The following is a 23,946-nucleotide window of genomic DNA, read 5'->3' on the forward strand; positions in this document are numbered from 1 at the left end:
TACAACTGTTTTTCGAACGGGTGGCGACGTCCGTTAGAGAAAAAAAAGTGAAATATCATTATTTATGATACTGGTTTGCGACTTGGGTTTCCACTTTCCATTATTACTCCCTCATGATATTTTTGCTATGTTATACGATGGTAAGGCTGAGTGATTAATCAAAAGATAGGAAGTAGGAACTGTAAATCCTCAAGCAATACTCTGTCTGGTTACATGCTTCCTTTTTTCAAATGTTATTGTGGGTCCTTATTGCTATTTTCAGTACTTTCTTTGAGTTTAGCAATTTATTTTAGGGGCAATTAAATTTACCTTTCCACTATTAGTTGCTACCAGTTTTGACTTTTATAGTATTTCCCTTTTTAATAAAAAAGCAAAAGAGGTGAAGTATAATATTTGAAACAATAAAAGTGACAGTGCAAGAAAAAAAAAACTACAATACCTTGGCCAGTATGTCCATTTTATGCTGATTAAAATTCTCTACCTTTTGTAAAATATCTTTATAGAATTAAATGAGCAAGCTATTCCAATTCCCAGTCTCTTATTGAAGTTGTTCAAACATGAATTACAATAGAAAGTTAAGGTCCCGAAGGATAAATCAAGTAATAAGAGTTAGGGACATAAGGGTTGGGTGGGGTGAAAGGTGAAGAGTCCCGGGTTCGAACCCGGAGGAGGGATTAATTTACTAACATTTCTAACAACTAACATTTGCCTATAAAAAAAACAGTAGTATGTTAAGACATAACAAAATGTATAGGCATAATGAAATAGCAGCGTTAGATACATCATCAAGGACGTGAGTCTATGAAGAAGTTTGATAGAGACCTAGAATTAGAGTGGGCTTATTGTTAGTGGGCTTAGTGTTAGTGAGCTTATAGCCTATAAATAAGGGATTGCTAGAAGAGTTTAGGTATCTTTTGAGATCATTTAGGAAATTGGGACTTGGGAGAGAGTAGAGCCTCTCGAATGCTCTGCAACTTTGTACATTCTCTCTAATTCCTATTTGGGAATTAGGGTTCATATTCCACAATGTCATAGTTTCTATCTTCTTCTTGGCTGGGTTCTAACAATGGTATTAGAGCACCGACCTAGGTGTTGTGGTAGCCAGATGTTCCCCAGATTCGATGGAAGAGAGGCTTGGGGGTGGATCATCATCGTGGAGCAGTACTATGAGGCTAAGGGAATATCAGAAGAGAAGAAATTCTCAGAGGCAGAGAAGGCGTTAGCGCGTGATGCGCTGTTTTGGTGGTACGACTGGAAAAGAAGAAATCAGAGGGCAACATGGATGGATTTTGTGATGGCATTGTTGAGAGAATTCGAACCAGAAGCAGATCTGTACCTGCCAGAATCAAATCAAGATTTAGGGGAGGAAGAAATCCCTAGAACGCAAGAAGGCAGGGAGGAGGAACGAACAGATTTGACTGAAGCCAAAACAGAGGCGAATTCAGTGTTGTTAGCGCCATCAGAGATCGAGCTACATACTACCACCAGAGAATTCCGAGACGGAAGCATCGCAGGAAGACTCGGAGTTTGCAATGGCGGCAGAGCGAACAATGGTCATGTCTAGGGGTGTCAAAGCGGGTGCAGCCTGTAATGCCCCAATTTCTCAACTGAGGAGTCACATTAGTAACCTAACAAAGTCTAAGGACTATTCTGCAATCCCTAAAATCCAAGGGAATTTTTTTCTTCTGAAAAACAACTAAATACCATAGGGTTGGAAACACATCATAACTTTATTTAAATAACCTGTTTCCCGATATACAGTAATAATAGTTTACAATATCATAAGTAAGGTTCAGAATAATCATGCGCACTTTAACAGTGGCGGAAGCAAGGCTTTAATAACAGAGTCCTCAAATAGAAAATGAGACTCAAACATAGTCCACAATAAGAGAAGCAAAGCTACTTCTTACACCCCTACTCCACCGCCTACAACCCGATCTCCAACTCGAGCAGCTAAGCTTCAGCGGAAGGATCTCCATCGCCTAATAGCGTTAAGCGCCCAAACAACAAGTAGCAAATAGAAAGGGTTAACTCCATGCCATTACCACATATGAAATGAGAAAATCATGCTATTCAAATTTAATTACCTAGCATGGTAAATAAACTAGCAACTTAAGTTAATCCAGATATCAACAAAACCAGCAATATAACTAAACTCATATATCAACAACTTAACATAGATTAACTCAGATAATAATAACCTCAACAATATAACATCAAATCAGATATCAATAAGCCAATAACTAAAATCCAACAACATAGGGTCAGGTGTTAGTTCCCTATAATGCAACTATATGCTGCTACCAAAATGGATCGATCAATAACGTCTCACAAGACGGGACAATCACGCGGGACCACACCCACCTCATCGCCACTTAGCGCCACTACGGACGGGACAATCGCGTGGGACCACACCCACCTCATCGCCACTTTAGAACATCTCGAAAGATGGGACAATCCCGCGGGACCACACCCACCTCATTGCCACTTTATAACGCCTCGAAAGACGGGACAATCACGCGGGACCACACCCACCTCATTGTCACTTAAGAACCAAAGCCTATATGCCAAGTCAGTCAACAACAATGCCCAGCAAATGATCAATTCAGAGTAACCACATGTTATTCCTATTATCAACGAGCATAACTCAACTCAATTGCATACCAACTCATTTCAATGACAGAAACCAGTAAACGACCGAAGCCTCTCAGAAAACGGAGACACACGTCTCAATAAGTTTACTCGGCCGAAGCCTTCAGAAAACATTTGGCACAAGCCTCAGAAACAGTCAATATAAGCAAGCATACAACATTGCAAGCATAATAATCATAATCCAATGCCAATCAATATAAACATCCTCATCTCAAACGCAGGCAGTGCGATAAAAGCAAGCAAGACTCAAGGACACTCTAAAACTGAGTTACCCTTACCTTCGTGAGTAGAAGTTGTGCATGGAAGTTGTGAACCTAAAGCAGGGAAACACAATCATCAACACAAGCCTCACTAGAAGCAACACGATCTAATAATACTAATCGAAAACGTAAAGAAGGCTTTTAAACCTTCAGAGTTCACTTTTTGGCACGAATGGACAACGAAGACTTCGTTCGCTAAAACGAGCATAACTCGAGCTACAGAACTCGGAATGACACGAAACCAGAGCCAAAATTTCGACAATCGAAAGAGCTACGCTATAGCTCAGGTCATAGAGACCCAAAAATTATTTTTGGATACGGTACCCTAACAAATAGGCTTCGGCCACTCTCAAAAATAGGGTTTCCGAACTTTTTCTTCGATCTAATTTAATTCCTAGGTATTCTTAGGCGATATCTAGGCCAGGGAAACTCTCAGAAAAATTATCGGATCGAAAACTAGAACAGGGGTATTTTGGTCAAGATTTTTAGCTCGGAAACTCAAAATCAGAATTTCGAAAAATAAATTGGATGAGGTCGATACCAACGACGTTTATGACGACTAATCCTACTGACGCTAAGCTCAGTCGAGAGTTTTAAGTCTAAAGGGCGAAGCTTTGGTCAAAAATGGGTTTTTTTGAGCAGAATTGAAACTCGGCGGCAATTCGGCGAAATGTAATCCGCTAAACATGCTCTTGGGCATGCAGGGAATAAGTTTAGGTAGAGAGATCGAGTTATTTGGACAGTTTTACAAAAAACTCAAAACTTTGAGCACAGAAAGACAGAGAAAAACGACAGAATTGACGATCAGAAGTAAGGAATAGCATCAGTACCTTGAGGCCTACGCGTAGCAACGAACTGTGCGACGATCAGGCAAGAATCGGCGAAAATCTCTCCTCCTCCTTCTCCTGTCCAAGCCGCGGGTTGTGTGTGTGTGTTGGTGGTGATTTTTTTGTTTTTGTTTTTTTTTTTTCATTTTTCAAGCTATTTATAGAAAATGGAAAACGCGGGAAAATGAATATTTCGCGATTCCGATTTTTCCTGCACATTCCTCTGTGAATTATAAGATAGAATCCGGCGACAAAATTTCAAAACTCGAAACAGGTTTCTTGGAATTTAAGCAAACGATTCACTAACGGTGTTAATCGATTTAACCCGAAAAGTTACTTTTTGCAGTTGATGTCGGATGACAAAACTTCCTTCTGGAGAAAGATTGGAAACATCGAAAGAAATGAGTGTACGTGTGTGGAATCTTCGTTTGAAGCTCCGAATAGAAAAAGTCTTCATCAACAGTTTACTTTAAGGTTCTTGAGCTATCAGGGATTCAGTTTCGGCAAACTTCCGAGAATCGAAAACGATCATTCGTACATTCCAGGGTTTCGTGTTGAAACACTTGTCGTGGAAAGGAATAAGAGGAGTTCTAACATTTCTCTGAAGATTTTTGGAATTAGTTTCCATCGTGTCTTTAAGTGCAAATTAGTCGTTTACTGACGCTCTCGTCCTAGGGATAAGCGAATACTACTTGTGCTATAACTATATCGACTATAGTACTATTCTTAGTCATTTCCTGAACTTTCTTCTTCATAATATTAATCCAACCATCAAACGAAAGTCAAGTTCCTCTCACGCTTACACAGAATCCTATGCGTGAGCTGGAAATTATTTATTTATTTAATTCTAAAATCCTGGGTCTTACACGGCCCGCGGGCTCAACCCGCAAGCCCGCAAAAAAGGGGCGGGGCGGGCCATGAAAAATGAGTCCGCAAACCACGCAACCCGCCTCACCCCGCCTCGCAAACATAGCGGGCCAACCCGCAGCGGGGCGGGTCAACCCGCATTTTTCTATTTTTTTCCTCCACATAATTATGTGGGCTGCTACTGCCATTTTTTTTCTCTCAATTTTCTCAAGATCTATATGTCAGCGCTTCTCACTTTGGTATGTGTTGTGTTGTGTTTTGTCACAATAGAACTCCTCAAAGCAAAAAGCAAAAAGCAAATGTTTGATCCGGATGAACATATATTTTCCTAAAGCTAAGTACCAGTACCACATATATAGTTAAAATGTTTTTCCTTAAAATATGAGGCTTAATTATTTGATCTGATTACTTCTATGACATTTTAACCAGTACCACATATATTCACAATGATAATTGGTTTTGATCTGAGTACTGCAATGACATGAAGACATTAGCATGGAGTTGTGGTAAAATAAAATAACCAAGTTAAAACAATTGATGATTTTTCTTTGATGAATTGATGGAATTAATTGTGAGAGATTGGCGTACTGTGCGACAAGTTTTTGTGTTTATAATTCATTCATATTAATTATCATTAGGAAGTGGAATTTGACTCTTAATATTAGGCCAATATCATCATTTTATAGACTAAAATCAATTATTTGAAGGCAAAACCCACCATTTTATAGGTAAAAAATTGATTTTCTCTTTTACACGAGCTAGCCCGCGAGCCCGCAAACCTTCCATTATGCGGGGCGGCCTAGACTTTTCCAACCCGCGCCTCATGCGGGCTAGCCCGCCCCACCCCGCTTTTATGCGGGTTGAGTGCGGGGCGGGGCGGGTTGCCCGCTTTGACACCCCTAGTCATGTCACTCCGTCGCCGTGGTCAATTTCAGTGGTTGCTCGTTGACGTCGAAACATGAGGACGTAACAGAGGAGGTCATCTTCTTCAAGCGGTTACAAGAAGGTTCTTCAATGTAACCGCCGGAAACGTTCTTTTGCTGGACGGAGGTCTTCATTCATACCTCTGTTCTTTGCCCTTCGATGGTTGCCATTCGACTGGAGACTAAGCCACCAGATCGCAGTGGTGGCGGTTCATGCTTCATCCTCGGCGATTCTTGCAGATCGGACTTGGTGGCCAACCATCCTCTAGCTAAGCCACCGGATTTGGTTGAGACAGCGGTCGTGAGATACTGTAGCCTAGAGTTAGGAGAACGCACAGAGGAAAGGAAGGGAAGCTCGCTCATTCGCAAGCCGGTAACCGCTCTACGGCCGCCGGCGAAGCCACCGGACTTTGCAGTTACGGCGGTGGACGCTAGTTTCCATCATCGCTGGTTGAGTGTGATTTTTCAGTTGTCTTCACACGCACATGCGTTCATACGAAGCAGAGCAAGGCTGGCTCAGCTAGATTTTTCAGAATTGGGTCAAAGTTTGACCACAAGGCCAAAGCCCATAACGCTACAGAAGGAACATGCCCAAGAGGAGAGAAAAGCACTATGTTTTGATGTTTATTTTTGGTTTGTGTTGTATTGGGCCTGGCCCAACTGTTTACAATTGTTGGTCTTTTTGTTCTCTTTTTTCCCACCTTGAGGACAAGGTGGATGTTTAGGGGGGAAGTGATGATAGAGACCTAGAATTAGAGTGGGCTTATTGTTAGTGGGCTTAGTGTTAGCAGGCTTATAACCTATAAATAAGGGATTGCTAGAAGAGTTTAGGTATCTTTTGAGATCATTTAGGAAATTGGGACTTGGGAGAGAGCAGAGCCTCTCAAATACTCTGCAACTTTGTACATTCTCTCTAATTCCTATTTGGGAATTAGGGTTCATATTCCACAATATCATAGTTTCTATCTTCTTCTTGGCTGGGTTCTAACAAAGTTACTAAATATTAACAGTCTTCATGTACAAAATAGGTACTTTCCAATGGACCTATCAACCTTCCATGCCACATATATTGTACAACAGATCATCTTCATCCGATACAAAGCAAGACATTCAGTAGAAGAAAGTTTAGAAGAAACTACCATAGCTCACAACATTGATTTTTTTTACACCAAACTTAGCAAAAAAGGCTAAAGATGGAAGTTATCTATCATATGGTAAACCACATCAGCGCCATCTGAATTCATCCAGTAGGATTTCACCTGTAAACAAGACAAAGCAACACAAAAAAAAGTAACAAAGGAATGTCAAACTGCAGCTGTGGCCAATGTCTTTTAAGAAGTTTGAAATGAGAGCAGTGATGTCAAATCGCGATCGCGGACCATCGCGGTGAGCCAAAACTTCGCTACTTCGGCCGCAATTTAGCGGCAAATAGCGCGCTATAGTGGGCAATAGCGGCGTCGCGATTAGCCAAAAATCCGCTACGCTATAGCGGCGTCCGCTATTTGATAACACTGCATGAGTTCACGTAAGATTAAAAGCTTGTAACTGATTCCACTCCGAACAAATACGTGAGAGAAGACCAAAGCAAGACCAAGTTAAAATTCTATAAAAGAAAATCCAATATGCACAGCCGAAAAATGGTCTAACTTGCATCAACAAAAAATATCCAAACCAATATATAAGCATGCAGTGCATCAAATATATAAACATCAGTCAGACGTATCGAAGTCAGAAAGTTCCAAATGCTTATTTTGCCATGTTAACAGGTCGCTGAAGCAGAAGTCATGAGGGTTCACACAGACATCAATGGCATGACATCATTAAAGCTTAAGGTCAAACTTCCATGTGCAATTTTTAGCATATAGCTTTTATACAGGGGATTGGCTAGACTGCAATGTCCAATAGGCCCCTACCAAAGTTATTTAGGATCATCAGGTTTAGTCCAGAGATCAGGTCATTTTGCAGTGTGTTCATCACCTCAGCTGGTTGCATTTGGATTTTAGTTGAAGCATTTTGGACTTCACTGTAAGTGTTCCTTATTTTGTAATTGGAAGAAATTTGAAATCTGAGTAAGACGTGATAATTTAATAAGTTACTTGGATGCAATGCTTTCCAGTATAATTATCAGTGGTACGAATTAATGAGATCACTATTTTCTCAGTAGTGTGATGCAGCCAACTCCATAAGTGAAGCCTAGAAGTTTTATTTTTTTAACATTCCACAACCCCTAAAATTTATTTGTAAATGAGTCAAGCCTAGACCTATTTCATTGTCAGAGTCAGAGATGACAAAACTATGTCTCATAAATCTAGCTAAATTTTTTAACATTGAGTTACTGTGAATGATGGGGTTTATCTAAATATTCAGCCATATGGATTCAATTTTTCAGCAAGGAAGAGAAATGAAAAGATGGCATCCGGGTTTTATGGACCCTACAAGGTGATTGAAAGAGTTGGAGCAGTGGTATACAGATTGCAATTACCAAATCACATTAGATGCACCATGTTTTTCATGTCAGCCTCCTAAAGAGAGCAATTCCAAGATGCAAGCTAGAAGTATAGCCCAGTGAGCTTCTTGGCTTGCGGTATAAGTTGTAGGTGAGGCTGAGTTGCTGATCAAGTGAGCAGGATTACAGGGGAGTTATTGACTTCACTGCAAGCAGCTTTTCCAAATTTTCACCTTCACGATAAGGAGAAATCTTTTTTTAGGGGGGGTATTGGTACCAGATCCATTATTAGAAGTGTCTATGGTAGGAAAAAAGAGTGGGCCTCGGCTTAACCATGCCCAATTGTATAGAGTCAGTTAACTGTTATAGGTACTTCTGAGGGTGCCTGTTTGTACCATCATACTATATAAGAGAGGGAGTTAAGGGATTTTTGGGAACAGAAGTAAGGACTAGGAGAGAAGCAGAGCCTCTCGAATTTCTCTAACTTAGTCCGTCTTCTTCAGTCTTCACCTGCATTGGGTCTAGGTCTAAACCTTCTTTCTTTCTTGAATAAAATCATTCTTTTCTTTCACTTCTTTTACTGGATCCAGATAAATACAGAAGATTAGTAGGGGAAACTAAACTAGTATGAGATTGTCCATACATCTCTTTTGTATTTGGTATGGAGAGTTAGTTTTTAAATTCACCGGGGAACATTAGGAAAAGGAGCTCCATGAAATGATCTTATCGATGAAGACAATCTCATACTCGTAATGTTAGATATTTCAAATGCTAATTTGGATGATTCTCCTACTAATAGGAGATCCACTGCTGCGATTTTGTGTATTTAATTATTTATTGGGGATTTCAAATGTTACCTGATTTCTTGACAAAGTAAAGTGCTGAAGAAAAATCCCAAGCCATAGCATTAACTGCTTGTGAGCTCATTTGGCTGACATTTAATTTAGGAAGTGGAATTTGGGGAGGTTATGCAAAACAAATTCATCAGTGATATCAAGCTGCTCAGTATATTACCTAGAATATGGTGCTCCATGCCAGGGACAAACACATGTGATAGATTATCATTTATTAGAGAGAAGATATTATCTAGAGACATCACTACTCACTTTGCCAACACAAGTGACCAACTAGAAACCTTATTAAGTATCTTAGAGGTCTAAGCTCAAAGGAGTGTTAGAAAGATCTTATGCTTACAATAACTAGGGTATCTGCAAATCTTCATATTTCTTACTTCAAATCTATTTAGTATACTTCTTTTATGTTGTCTAGGCACATGGATTCCATCACATGTCTCCCGTTTCTCTTCTTACTTAATAATTACTATCAATAATGTATAAGTACATTCTGCTCAAATAAGATTTTGTATCATGCGTTTCCATCTATATTTAAGTACACACATAGATAGAATAAAGAAAGCAGTTGAAAATACCGCATCAAAAGGAAATATCACAAATTTTGCAAGAAAGCAGATTCAATTTTACCTGAATTGTACTATGAGCAATGTAGCGCTGTGTACTTTTATGAAAGCTAACATCCACACGCTCCCAAGGTACCTGAGTAAGCCCCCTTATCATCTCCTCTGCATGGAAGAAGAATTAAAAGCTTATTAATATTGGAATCTGATAGTAGTCTATGAATCAAAAGAAATAACTACCAAATTCAAGATATCCTTAGGTAAGACATAAAAGAGCTGCAAGTACCAGGTTAAATTATTATTTCGCCTAGTGTAGTTATTGTTAAATATAAAACCATTTATGTGCTTTCACCCACTAGCTTAATATTTAGAAATAGTTAGTGCATAACATGTAATCTAAGGTTCAATGACCAAGCGGTCCTGAGTTCAATCCTTTCTACACTGTTCTTCTAACATGCCCCTTCATGCACTGTCCACATTTCAAGCTCTAAGTACTCTTGCGTGACGGGATATGTTAAATCTAGAACTACTCATGTGCTTTCACCCTACTGAGATTGCAAATTTTTCTGATTTCCTAATTACCTTATCTCCATATTTACAAGTTTCTTTTGTTTCCTTGTATAATCAGGTTTTACTGCTTATTTTCTGCTGGAAATAGTTGATCTGATCCCAAAATAATAGTATTTATTTAAATCAAAGGGATGAAAGTAAATCTCTCAAGCAATTCAGAAATTAGTTCTCCAGTTCGTATCAAAGCTCACATCCTATGGGCCTGAAAGAGAAACCCTAATTGACTCAACGTCTTGTCTAAGAAGATGAACAAGCTGCATTACCAATAGCCAGGATCATTGTGATAGATAGAACAAAGCAAGTCGAGATAGAATGACTCTTGACTAAGGAGAAAGTAGATGGTAGTCTTATAAGTTATAACCACAAAAACATCCCTTCAGTACTTCAATTAGCAGTTATGTTTACCAAGGGACTTCCACAGAGCAGTTTCAATGTCTCACTTGCAAGCTGGGAATATAGATATCTACTCACCAACTTGAGGGAGATTGTTGTGAGAAATTATTACCTTATTTACTTCTTTGTAACTGGTTAATTTCTTATTTGTACAGCTTTCCCTTAATAAATGTAATCGTTTCTTTAATTGGATTTGTTAAAGTCTATATACTGTAGTCACTTATTGTTCATTGAATCAAGTAATAAGATTAGTTTTCTCCCTTTTCCAAGATCTACCCTATTTGAGATTGGAAAAGGATGAACGTACAATAGATTACATGCTCCAAGATATTTGAGAGTCTTGTAGCTCTCCTTTTAATCTTCCTTTCCTGTGAAGAACTACTCTACACTACTAACAACTTATCTATTCATATGTAATAACTAATGGTGAGGCAATTATAATTATTAACTAAATTAGGTCCAAGTCCCCTAGTCTAATCGAGGCCTGCTAAGATATTTACACATAAATTTATTAACTAACTCCCAAGTACCATAACGAGGTTTAACATATAACACTCATTCAATTTTTAGGGGAATGCTAGATTAAGATATTGCCATTGGGTAATGACAAAAAACAAAAATATAAATAAAAAAAGTAAAGAACATAATTGTTAAATGCTTTGGACATTTTTTAGACTTATGATATGATCTGTAAAATATTATAAACATATAGAAAATCCAAAACAAAGGATAGAAGATTGCTCTTTTACTTTTTTCTCTAATTTAATCTGAATATTCTTGAAGACTTGAACTAGGCACCACTACTAGTTATCAATCAGAATAACACATGTCAATGCTTAACATAAAACTTGAGATGACAGTACTCATCTTCCTAAGCATACAGTACAGCATCATTTTGCATAAGCATCAGCAGTACAGACAGTATAAATCAACAGCATATTACGAAATTCATAAGCGCCTTTTAAAAATATGGAAAGAACCTTCTAAGTCAATTGTTTGGCCTCCGTAAATAGATGCTTTATTGCCAATGTCATCATCATTCTCCCCTTCAATACAAACAATGTGTGGGTATTTCTCATCAATTACAGGAAGATTGGACTAGCACAAAAGAAGAAACATAATTTAGTCCTGAAAGCCAGGTATAACATTAAAGTAGACTACTATAAGAAATTATATACTCTATACCTTCGGAAGTTCATGTTGACGACGAATTGATGAGGTACGCCACCCAACCATATCTTCAAACTGAGTCAAGAAATATCAAAACGTAAAAAGTATTTCTCTATCTTAAAGTTTGATCTGCACCATTGTACTATATTATTCTTTCAGGAAAATTACTAATATACTAGCCACGGCAAGATTGGAGACTAGCTGTTTACAAACTCTATAATACACAGACAAACTGCATTTGCTTACTTTGGCATATGTGGTTGACTCTAGAGTAGATTCATAAGGCCCGGGCTTCTGTGATATCGAAAATTTAATAAACATCGAAGATGAATCTACTTAATACCTAAATTAGAAAGAGGATACGATCATAATTTGCATTTGCATATGCCACCCGACGCTTAAATGCACGTAAAGCTGACCTACACCACCACAAACAGTTAGATTGGAAATAATACAGAAATGAATATAAGCATCTGATGAACTTCACTGATGCATTAATACTTACATAAATTTTAAATCGTCCGAGTCATCAACCATTTGCAGGAGTAGAGGCGGCTTTCCATCATCATTATCCATGAGGAAGAGATGCTTCCCAGATCTCCCTGCAATTAAATGTGCCGTTTTGGATGCTCTACTCTCAAGGAAAGGAAGACCACAAAGAAATGGAAGCTACAAGAACCCAAGGAAAAAAGCAATAAGAGATACTATTGTAACTCCAAAGTATTTACTTCGATGTCCAATGTAGAGTCAATTAGAATATACTAATAAAATATCACAGGAAAATGGTGATTCGCTGCAGCTACAGTTCACAAAATAGTATGATCCAACTCAATATTTTATGCATACAAGTATGTCATAATGGTGATTCTGTTAAAGGTTTCTACTCTCTACTGAGTCTACTCTCTCTTGAGATGGAGAAATCATTTATTGAATTGCTAAATAAAATGCCACAAGATAATCAATTATATAAACAAGATATACAACCACAAATAATAGGAAAATTTACAACCACTACGAATAGGAAACTAAATAAGGAAATTGAGTAATAATGGCAACTATACAAATAGAATTAGGATATACACAGCTCCTAAATAGATGATATTCTCCCGAATTTTTTTATACTTACCCTCAAGTTAGAGCATACATCCTACAGAGGATGTGCTAATTTTCCTAAGAGCAATATTCTCACAAATGAAATGACAGTCAATCTCTCTGTCTGGTTCATTCATGGATGACTAAGTGGATGCAATGTGGAGAGCTTCCTGATTGTCACACATCACCTCCATACTTCCTATTAGAGTATATGATAACTCAATGTTACCATATACAAGAGTAGCTATTAGTTAGCTGGTAATATCTTGTAACACAGCTCATAGAGCTTCTATAAATATCTCTCTGTATTAATTATCATTTACTGAAATATAATTCTGATAATTCAGTTTCTGTTTCTCCTCTCTCTCTCTCTCTCTCTCTATTCTGTTATTTCAGTTAGTCTAATAATCCCAATCTCACAAAATTTTAACTCTTCCAATCTGACATCAGTGTTGGACAACCACATAGAGAAGCGACGATAACATATAGTTGCATCATGTCCAGTTCTATTGCAATGGTGCGAATAAGACATGTGAAAGCTGTAGATCAAATTTTGCAGTATCTCAAAGATAAACTAGGAAGCGGACTGCTATTTAGCAAGGGTGGAAGTTTGACCACAGATGCAGACTATGCAGGTTATTGTATGTTCTTAGGTAGAAATTGAGTCACATTGAAAAGAAAAAGGCAAAACGCAGTTGCAACAAAATACGAAGACCCTTTCTTTCTCATACTACTATTTGAATGCATCTTCTTTTTGTGCATTTTCAGAAAGTCTAGTGAATTGATTTTCAAAAATGAACTAAACCTAACCTAAAGATTTCAGGAAGTGTAGTGAGTTTGAAGTTTAAACTAAAATGGCGTCCGTATTCACTTTTCCACAAACAAAAATGAAATGCCTAAAAACAGTTTGTGGCATACTTAAGCTACCTGTTTATTTCCTCTTGAGCCAAGATGTGGTGTCGCAAATGTTATAAAGTTCATTGGCTCTAAACCAGCAATATTAGCTCCATAACTCTGTTGAAGATGTTTTGAATATTCTGTATTCTCTTCACTGATGCAGTTTCTGCTGGTATCTACAGGTTTCAATTTTGAAGAATAATTATAAAGTCTCCCAATTGCATATCTTGCCACCAAGCCTCCCAGAGAATGTGCCACAAAGGATATCTTCTGCACCTCTGGCCAACGTCTAACAACAGAAAGAACCTACATAAATATGAAGTAAAACTTGAGGTTTAGATGTAAATGAGTCATTGCAAAACCAACCAACACGGTAAAAGAAAGTTTAACATATAAGAAATTAAGATGTACAGAGAAAAAAATCCATAATATTATTACCAAAATACCTCTTCAGCTAGCCTCTCACCCATTGTATCAACACCATCAAAAGTCAATCTTGAGGAATTGCATTCACTGCCTGTCCACAAATTATGAAGAAAAATGCAATAAAATATTTTCTTTATAAACAATGAAAAAGATAATGAAAGTCAACAAAATTGGAGCAGTTAGCAATGACAGGGCAAGAATCAGAAGAATATCAAAATAGTTGATTTAATTTTCGACAAATAAAACAAGAAAAGATTAAGTTTCTTGATAAGTTTCTAAGATCAGTCACTATTTTGTATGTATAAGATGTTTTACGTGACAGAGAAAGATGGAAAGAACTTTTCTGAACAACAAACAAAATTATGATCTCAAAAATATCATCCCACAACCTACACATAGATCACAAACTTAACAAGAAAAGTAACAAAGCAGTGATGTGATTCATTTAAAATTCCACTAAGTTATCAACAATCTTCAGATGCACGGTAAAATGGAGAGGCTAATTTTTTGAAACAAAGTGGGAACGCTTACGGTGCACAATAACTTCATCTGGAAGCTTCTTCACAAACTCCTGTGCAGCATATCTCCAATCAGCAGCACTGAAATACCAAGTACATTACTATGACAGTAGCTACTCAACACATAATCTATTACAAATAATCTAATTAACTTCCAAGCACAAGAAACAAATGAAATAATGCTGGATATGTACTTATATCGATTTACCCAACTAATATATAGACAAGATCTGTAAATTCCTGAATTCCAGGCCTAGGTAATCATAATTTTTAAAAAGGTTATCACGTCCTCAATACAAAGAACGAGGCTATAAGGAGGTTGGCAAGGTAGAAAGAACAAGATGGAATCTCAAAATAGGGGGAAGAAGGAGAGGGAGATGATGAGAGATGGGGCCACCATGGAAGAGCCACCTCAAGGACCTCAATAGGGAACCATGAGGAGACTTTCGAGCTCCATGGAAGGAGAAGAAGGGAAGTGAACGGGGAGGCAATATTAAAGCTCAATGGGGGAATCCGAAGGAATGGCTTAGGAATCGAGTAGCCTCTTGCAGAAGAGGTTCTAAGGTGATACTAGAGAACCCTAATCTTTGAAAATCTTCATCGTTTGGTGGGAACACTGGCCGGTGATATGTGATAACTTAAGGTTTGTAGATTTAGGGTTCTAATCCATGAGAGAGATGCAAATCCTTGGTTTCTTGATTTTCGTATGTGTGAATGGTGGATTTTCAATGTTCATTCATTCTTCACTATGTTTCAATGTGTAAAAGTAAGATTGATTTCATTTGGTGCAGTATTGGAGCGCTCCCGGGCTGGCACACCAACGCTAGCCAAGACAGAAAGCCAAGTTCTAGCTCTCCAACCAGCGCTAGTGCACCAAGGACCTAGTGCAGCAGCACTAGGTCTGACAGAATGCCATGTTCCATTCAGCAATGGTGCGCTGGTAGTGGAGGTGTCATGGAAAAGGAACCCCCATACTATGTTTTGGTGATTAAATGAGCTATAAGAATCGCATAATAGGCTTTACCTCATCCCTCTTAGAGCCAAACCATCAACTGCACTGTTTGAGCAGTTAAAATGGGATAAGTTGCATATTGTGATCAAATTAAGTTGATAACTAGCCTTGCGTTTCCAATTTGTAATTATTGTATGAATGGGAAGTTTGATGAAAGAATACCGTGAAGTCATCATTATCGGTGACATTGAGTGCATAATGCTGAACAATGATTAACATACAATGGACCTAAATTATAGGGTTTTGTAATGTATGATATTATGCATGGTGATAGATTACACAGATAACCCAGAATAGGAAGTGATGAATAATCTAGGTTTTCCATATATGCAATCACACGTAATTTGACGCATGCTTATAAATGTTATGCTATACGTTAATGAGATTGTGAAATAATGATTTAGTAGAATCAAATTATATTCCCTGTTTTAAAAGGGTAAAGCAATATTAGCCTTAGGTAGTGTGCTTCCTAAAATAGAGCCCTTGATTGTCTCTTTGTACTAATATATATGTATATAGCTGCCTGAAACCGCAAAATAAAACAAAAATCAATATCAGAAATTCTCCATGTTATTCTCAGTGTTAAGTGTTAACCAGATCATGGTAACAATAGGGTATAAGAGTCCTTTAAGTAGTTTTAAATCTATATTATACAAGTGTGTTCATTCATACCAACTTGATGTAACATTGTTAAATACTTAAATTATGTTCAGGATTAAGAGTCTTAAGTTCAGGTTTCTAAATATCCATGTTTAACTTGTCCATTTATCAAATCAAAAGATTGTGTTCTAAAAAGATGTTAGGAAATTTTCTTTGAAGTTTCACACTAGTTGCAAAATCCATAACACATAGAAAGTGCAGAAAAAATGGAATTCTGGTACTAAACACAAAGACTAGATGTAGAAAACTAAATATTAATAGCTCATGATAATCAACTCATTTTACCAGTAATTCAATTTTGGTACCTTAAATGTTAGGATTCATCTACTCTTAAGGTAAATTTGAAAGAATAAAGTGCAAGCATATAGCATGTAGAATGTTACCTGCCAATGATACCATTAACCATAATAACAAGGTGCGGCGGAATGGAGCTGGCCACGGCGGAGTCAAACAGGACTTCGCCGCCGCGATTGAGGCGGGGGTTCGGGAAGAAGCAATCGCGGCGGCATATTCTGAACGAAGGGAGAGGCTGAGCGGGCCGTCGACGATGATCGAAGCAGGTGAAGAGTGTTGACCGGGTCGGGTTGTGAAGGAGATTGGGTGGTGGTCGGAGCACGAAGCTGGAGTCGCAGGGGACCATGAATTAATCGATGGATGGAGGTTGAAGATGAAGAGAGCGATGATGCGAAGAACGTGATGGAAGTTGAGGAGTAGCAATCATACAACAGTAACACGCTCCGGTGAGGTCTTTCATTGGCCAGGGAAGTGATTTTCAGTCAACCTTTTACACTTCCATCACAATAATCAATAATCGGAACGTGCTTAAATTAATTACTCCCTCTGTTCCTATTTATAAGTCACAAAAATTTAATTCTCTTAGATTAAGAAAAGTAAGAAAAGTAGTTAGTAATAATAAATTTGTAAAGGAAATGATTAGCTTTCCTAGACTACCCTTATTTACTTTTCTATAATTTTCTCTCTCCAAGTTAATATATCAAAAGTTCATCATCTCTTTCATATTAAATATGAGGGTGAATTTGGAAAAAATTATTTAATGCTTCCTAGATATTAGAAAGTGACTTATATTTAGGAACAAATTTTTTTCAAAAAATGTGACTTATAATAAGGAACGGAGGGAGTATTACCGGAGCTCGCCATCTATCTCAAATGTTCTATTTTTTTTTATTTATTGTATAAAAAGACAAAACTTACACAGTGATTTTTTTTTTATTGTTTCTGTTGTTGTGGAATCAAACATGCACATGAGAGTAGGGGTGTTCGCGGATTGGATTGGATCGGTTTTGAGGAGAAAAATCATCCGATCCGATCTCATCGGTTTTATTATTTTGTAATCCAATGGATTTTTTACTAAATTCAAATCCGAACCAATCTGATCCAATCTATAGCAGTTTGGATTGGTTTGGATTGTTCGATTTTTGTTTCATTTTCTTATACTTTGAAATTGTGGTGTATAAATCTTAGAAATATATAATATATGATAAATACAACGACACATAATTTATAACATTCATAAATTATAACATAGTCAATATGTTTATAAATTATGATTATAATTGTTAACTTTGATGCATGTATATAGTTCAAATAATTACTTGAACTTTATTTATTAAAACGTAATTTTATAAATAAGCATGTGTGATACAATAAATATTAAACTATAAATATGTACTATGTAAGTGTAAATGGTATGATATATGTATAACTAAAAGTATACATATTTGTGAATGTTCGGTTTGGATTGGATTGGTTCGGTTTTGAAAATCAAATCCGAAATCTGATCCGATCCAATAAATAATTTCGTTTTTTTCAATTTTCAATCCGTTCGGTTTTTTGTTTGATTGGATTTCGGTTTTTTTGGATCGGTTTTTCGGTTTTGTTTGGATTGGTTCGGTTATGAACACCCCTACATGACAGCTATCTTAAAAGAATAATGTTTTGGTTGACAACTTAAATTCACTTTCACCTTGTAAGGTAAGGAAAAAATGAGAGAGAAATGAGTGATATAATGATAATGTAATATAAATGTAAGAGAGATATGAGGGGAAACATGTGGAAATGAGATGAAAAAAAATATAGATGTGTAATGGTGAATAATTCTAGTCATGATAGAGCATGTCAATAGTGATGTTTGTGCTTGTGGAGGATGTTAGGTTGTTGTGGTATAGGATACCGTGTACGAGGTTGCAATTGCAATATAGGATACTGAGTTGCGACGGTGGTAGTGGTGGTGGTTGTTACCTAATGGTAGTACGTGGACTTGGTGTAGGTGATGACTATGGTACAAGATCTTACCTGGTGATGTTGGTGATGAGTGTCGTGTGGTGGTAACAAGTGCACTTTATCATAAAAGTAATATATGAATTAAGTCTCACTTATCGAGCCCAAAAGACTAATATATGAATGCTTAATTTTCAAGATATGATTTGTTGTTTAGGCGATTAAGGATTTGTTTGAAAAGTGTGCTTTTAGCATGCGATAAAAAAAAGATAATAACTAAAAAAGAAGAGGGAATCAGAGATAGATGCCTTAAGATTATGATAGTAATTGAATCAGATTGCTAAGTTTATATATTATGTTGAAAGTCTTTAACTATACTTCTTAAATTGTTAATAAATTGGAAGACTCCACGAACTACCTATCAGCAACCGTCATGCAAATGTGATTGTCTGAATATGGATGGAATGCAGAAAAGCTATCTAGAGGACGTTTCAAGGTCTATTATTCCTAGACGAGTTGAAATCATAAAAAGCTAGTCTTAAAATCTTTGTCATAAGCGAATTATTTTGAAGGGTGAAATGCACTCAATGACTTGCCCCTTGAGGTATTCTAAAAGGGCAATACATATTGTAAAAGACTACAATATCTAAACAAAAGGAAAAATGGAACTATGGCAATGACCAACGATAGCGTGGGTTTGCGAACGAGGAAACATGTCTCAAGCTCGATGGAGAGCAAGCCCCGGCTAACAATAACACAACATTTAGAAACCATAATGGGGTCGTGAATGAGGATGCAGATCTTGAGCTCAATGGAGAGCAAGTCTCTGTAAACAGCGGAGTAGCAACAACAATGAGGTCGTGGACGAAGATGCAGCTCTCTAGCTCAATGAAGTGTAAGCTCCTACAAATGACGATGTGACATATTTTCCCCGAATTTCTCTTCCATTTGTATGACATATTTTCTTTTGATCTTTCTAAGATGTGAATGTTGCATGTCAAGATTTGAAGCTGAAGATGTAGGAGATTTGTTGCACTTGCATAAGGGTTTCTTCCTTTTTTATTATTTTAAATTATCTTATGTAATGGGTTAATTAAGACCAATTAGAATTTAATCTATGTTATAATTTATTTGTATGTTACTGAAAAATCAATTTCTTGTGTCCATCATCATCTTCATTTTTTTTGTTTTTTTCTAAATGTTGAACCTCCACAAACCTACCTGTCAAAATCGTGAACTGTCAAAACTGAATCCGAACAACCTGTGACAATTGGTCGGTCTGTGGCAGACTTGGTGGTTGGGTGATTTTCACCTGACAAAATCGTTTCTGACTCTAACTCACCTGAACTCGTTTGGGACCAAAACCAAAACTCGCTCAAAATTCATTGATAAAAAATCATATTTTACCGTTATATTTATCACTTTATCTTTTTTCTCTTATATCACTCTACCTGTAGACTCTAGGTGTGTTGTCTACTTCCCAAAAGTGTTTGCCCATCATTTTCCAAACTCTATCATGGAATAAGATTGCTTCTATATACTTTCCAATGATTTCAACTTTTCATATCAAAACTTGAACAATAAATAAATTATAATAACAAAGAAATATCAGTAATAATAACAATAATTATAGATAATTTACACATTGGCTCCCCTTCCTTGTAGGGTTTGATGATCTACACCAAAAACGCCATCTCCGGTGATGACAAACTGGCAACTGGATTGAGGCAAGTGAGGAGCAAACACAACACTGAGCTTCCTCGTCCTGGTGACTCCACCGTCGCCGCCGTCGTCAACCTCCTTCGACAAGAACACCCTCGAGTTCACGCAGTTCGCCCACGCCAGACCAAGCGCCGGGCAAACCCTTCTCCCCGACGTACACATCTCGTTGTTACTGTTCATCATCATCATCTCATCACCGATCAAATCAACCACCTGATTCGTCACCACCACCGCCAACCCAAACCTCTTCGCCAAAGATTTCAACTCCCCGGAGATTTTGAAGAACAGCGACGACCTTCGCCGGAGGTCCACGGCGTTGTTGTCGAATTCGGAGCGGAAGAGGGCGGCAATTGAGTCCACCACGATGACACTCACCGGCAACCGGGTCCGCCGGAAGGAAAGGAAGTCCTCGATTTGGGGGAAGATGCGGAGGAGTTCGTTGGCGGAGCTGACGCTTCGGAGGAAGACGCTGTCGCAGGGGTCGAAGGAGGGAGAACGGGGATCATCGACGGCGGCGCGTTGGGAGAGCTGGTGGAGGCGGCGGATGGGGAAAGGGAACTCGGTGTAGATGTAGAGGGTGGACTGAGCGGAGAGGGCGAGTTGGAGGCAGAGTTGGGTCTTGCCGGAACCGCTCTCGCCGACGAGTTCAGTGACGGAGTTGCAGGGTACGCCGCCGCGGAGGAAGCGATCCAGTACGGGACACCCCAGGGTGCACTTCTCCGTTCGCTGCTGCAACAGATTCTCTGCTCTCATCGCGATTCATACTTGGATTTGAATCCCTTGACGATTGAAATGAACCCTATTCTTACTTTTTGCTCCTTTTCCATTTTTATTTCATTTATTGTATGAAATTAAAAAGTGATTGATTGTGTTTTCAATGTTTTTGTTTTCAAAACTGTTTTCTAAAAGAGTTTTTAAGAACTACTTTTCAAAAAAATAAAAGAAAAAAATTTGTTTGGTAATATGATTTTAAAAACAGTTTTAGAAATAAAAAAATAAAAAAACTTGTTTGATAAATTTCTTCCAAAAACATGTTTTAGAAACTAAAAAATAGAAAACTCGTTTGTTTGTGTGCTAAATTATTGATATGAATTTAATTAATTTTCATCATAAGATTTTTGAAAATTTTCTTCATATATTTATCTTATTTTTTTATAAGTCAAATGGAATTAATAGAGAGCATAAAATGTATACAGAACAATACATTGGAATCACATTCATCTGCATCTGAAGATTCATGCCCGACCATTAGATGACAATTTTAGTCCTAAGCTTGCAGTACTTGTATGCTAGATGAGCTACCTACCTTCAAACTTCAACCCATTTATAGGAATTTAAGCATCAAGAAAAGGCACCCATCCATGTATTCATATTTCATAGTCAATTGAGTTCAGATCATTTTAGAATTGAGGGTTCATGTTCACGAGTTATTTGCTGGATGACTAATAGGAATTAAAAATTGTCACCTTACCCTTTCTCATTTTTCCTTGTCTAATGAAACTGAACAAATTAAAAAAACACTACAAATTAACTTAGATCAAAATTAGCCCAGATGGCATTGTGAACAGTAACTGGAATGGAATGATGAAATATGCAGGCTTTGTATTTCAGATCTGAAACTTGGGGGGGAAGGGTGTGATGTGTTGAAAACAAAGACGGAAATTATGGTGGGTGATGGAGACTTTTGGTTCGATGGGGAAGCTTCACGTTCCATATAAACAGGGAGAAAAATCAAAGAACTAGAGGAGATGAGAAGAAAGAAGAAACGGATGGTGTCTTCCGTGAGTCACTTTAGAAGTGAACTACCATGATGCACTCCAATAATTTCATTGAAATGACAAAAATACCATTAGTTCTTCATTTTTTCCATCCTTGTCCCTCCTTTCCCAATCTGTAGCAGAGAACCACACCCACCTTTCCTCCTCCCTTCTCAATCATTCTTGCTCCTCCTCTCCTTACTCTTCAACCAACCCCTCATTTCTTCTTCACTTTAATATTGTCCAAATAAAGAATCCTCTACTGACCAAAACCCTTACTCAGAAACATCATGACCACCAGAAACCCCATATCCCAGCCTTCAACCACAATGTCCCTTCTCAAAACCACTACAAAACCCACCCACAATCCATAATCAGAAGGAACGGAGTTGAAAAGGAACAAAGCTACTAACCAGGAGCCGCCGCGCCACCGCCGTGCCGGAAACTTCCGACCCCTCCACGGACTGCTCCACTGTAATTTCCAACTCCTTCATGGTGAGCTGCCTCCCCGTCCCGATCTCCTCACCTTACCCACAACCCGTCCTCCCTCACCTCCTTCACCACGAACTCCTCCCCATTGCCGAGATCTCTTATTGAATTTCTGGGTTTTTTCTTTCACTTTCTGGGTTTATTGTATTCTTTTGCTGGGTTTCACCACAATCCATGACACCCTTCATGTATTGCTATTGCTACATGAACTCATCTTTCATTTCCTTTCTTTCATTCCTAGGTTTTGGATTAATTTTCATTTTCTGGAAACGCTAAAGGCGTTTTCGTATACAAGATCTCCGCTGGAAACGGAGGGACAGAGGAGCCAAATTTCCACTGTTTCTTCGATCAAAGCAACCTGTGGAGGGGTCGCCGGAGGCTATGGTGAAAGGAGAGAGTGGGTCAAGGATATATTGGTTATTGCACTTGTTTTTAAAATTAAATCTAGATCACATAATATTTAACCATTAAATCTAACGATTGAGAATAAACTGCACCACGGTGGTTCAGTTTTTAACTGACCCACCGAAGCCAACACCGAAGAGACGTTCAACTTTGAAACCCTTATTTTTCTAGTTGCTAATAATTACATTTGTGCCATTAATGAGAGAACACAAAACGGTGCCCACTAGGGTGGACCTTTATTATTTTGGTCCACCGGTGCACCATTGACTTAATACCGTTAGATCTAAGATTCCTAGAATATTCTTCAAACGAACGGTTAAGATTGAATCAACAATAGAAGGGTAAAATTGTAAATCGACCCCCTCCAAGTTCAACAGAACTGTAGCACCACTGGGTTGATACTGCCAAGAGCCTTTGAAATCCTTGCAGCGGTGAAATTGCTGGGTTGGGTTTCCATAAATCGAAGCAGATTGAAGCGGAGCTTGCTGCCTCCGAAGCATATCTTGCCATCGATCGAAAAACCAACCTTGGTTGTTGGGAAGAGAGTGGAGGGAGAAGGGTTGGGATTGGTGTTGATCTTGCTGGGTTTGGTGTTTTCCCCCTTCTAAAAATCTAACATTTTTCATCTGTTTTCAATTTTTGTGTTCTGATGCTTCTTATTCAGTCATTATGATGATAGGGGCAAGAAAGATGGAGGCTTTCTTGCAACTTCAACAAAAAAATGGGAGGAAGGTGAAGATTCAGATTGGTTTGTGAGGCTGGGAAGCAGGGAGAGAGTGGGAGGGAGAAGGAGTGGAAGGGACAAAGTCTAAAACATCTCTGTTCTAGTTCTATTTCTGGTTAGAGATGTATGGGTTAGTTTGCCACTGTTTTTTTTTCTGGTTGTTTTGCTCCTGGGTATTGCCTTTGCTAGTTCAAGGAAAGTGCATTGAGGGTGTGCCTTTGCATACCAGGTTGGGTTAATTTCGTTGAAATGTTCATCTGGTATTCCTTGGATGCGTGAGCTTATATTGGGGGAAATTGTTGTGGCTTTATTTGGGAAAAGTATTTAATCCTTTCAAGGCACATATTGTATCTATATGTCCCTCTCATTCAGATGTGAAGAAGAGATGGAGCACTGGGTGAGTGGTTTGTTTAGGAAGAAGTGGACACAAGAGATAGTGGCCTTGATGGTGGACTGGTGTGTAACACCCCGGTTTCTCAACTGA

At 38.0% G+C, this 23,946-nt stretch overlaps 2 protein-coding genes across 5 annotated transcripts; both read right to left on the bottom strand.

The window, feature by feature from the left end:
- Window positions 1–1,710: 1,710 nt before the first annotated feature.
- Window positions 1,711–16,931, bottom strand: LOC130722560 (uncharacterized). Of its 4 annotated transcripts, none has more exons than XM_057573318.1 (10): window positions 16,511–16,931; window positions 14,469–14,536; window positions 13,958–14,028; window positions 13,542–13,817; window positions 12,028–12,191; window positions 11,886–11,941; window positions 11,538–11,590; window positions 11,333–11,450; window positions 9,457–9,554; window positions 1,711–1,982 (listed from the first exon to the last, which is right to left on the bottom strand). In XM_057573318.1, the coding sequence occupies exons 1-10, from the start codon at window positions 16,765–16,767 to the stop codon at window positions 1,869–1,871; spliced, it is 1,275 nt and encodes a 424-aa protein (XP_057429301.1). In that variant the 5' UTR covers window positions 16,768–16,931; the 3' UTR covers window positions 1,711–1,868. The 4 variants fall into 4 exon arrangements, 3 of the variants coding, with proteins under 3 accessions (XP_057429301.1, XP_057429303.1, XP_057429302.1); XM_057573320.1 differs by lacking the exon at window positions 1,711–1,982 and adding an exon at window positions 6,548–7,040 and having other exon boundaries at window positions 16,511–16,930; XM_057573319.1 differs by lacking the exon at window positions 1,711–1,982 and adding an exon at window positions 6,548–6,788 and having other exon boundaries at window positions 16,511–16,929.
- A 3,002-nt stretch (window positions 16,932–19,933) lies between these two features.
- Window positions 19,934–20,915, bottom strand: LOC130723278 (DNA repair protein XRCC3 homolog). Its single transcript, XM_057574266.1, has one exon. The coding sequence runs from the start codon at window positions 20,838–20,840 to the stop codon at window positions 20,004–20,006; it is 837 nt and encodes a 278-aa protein (XP_057430249.1). The 5' UTR covers window positions 20,841–20,915; the 3' UTR covers window positions 19,934–20,003.
- Between the last annotated feature and the right edge of the window lie 3,031 nt (window positions 20,916–23,946).

The sequence above is a fragment of the Lotus japonicus genome, chromosome 6 (assembly GCF_012489685.1).
Source record: "Lotus japonicus ecotype B-129 chromosome 6, LjGifu_v1.2".
NCBI lineage: Eukaryota > Viridiplantae > Streptophyta > Magnoliopsida > Fabales > Fabaceae > Lotus > Lotus japonicus.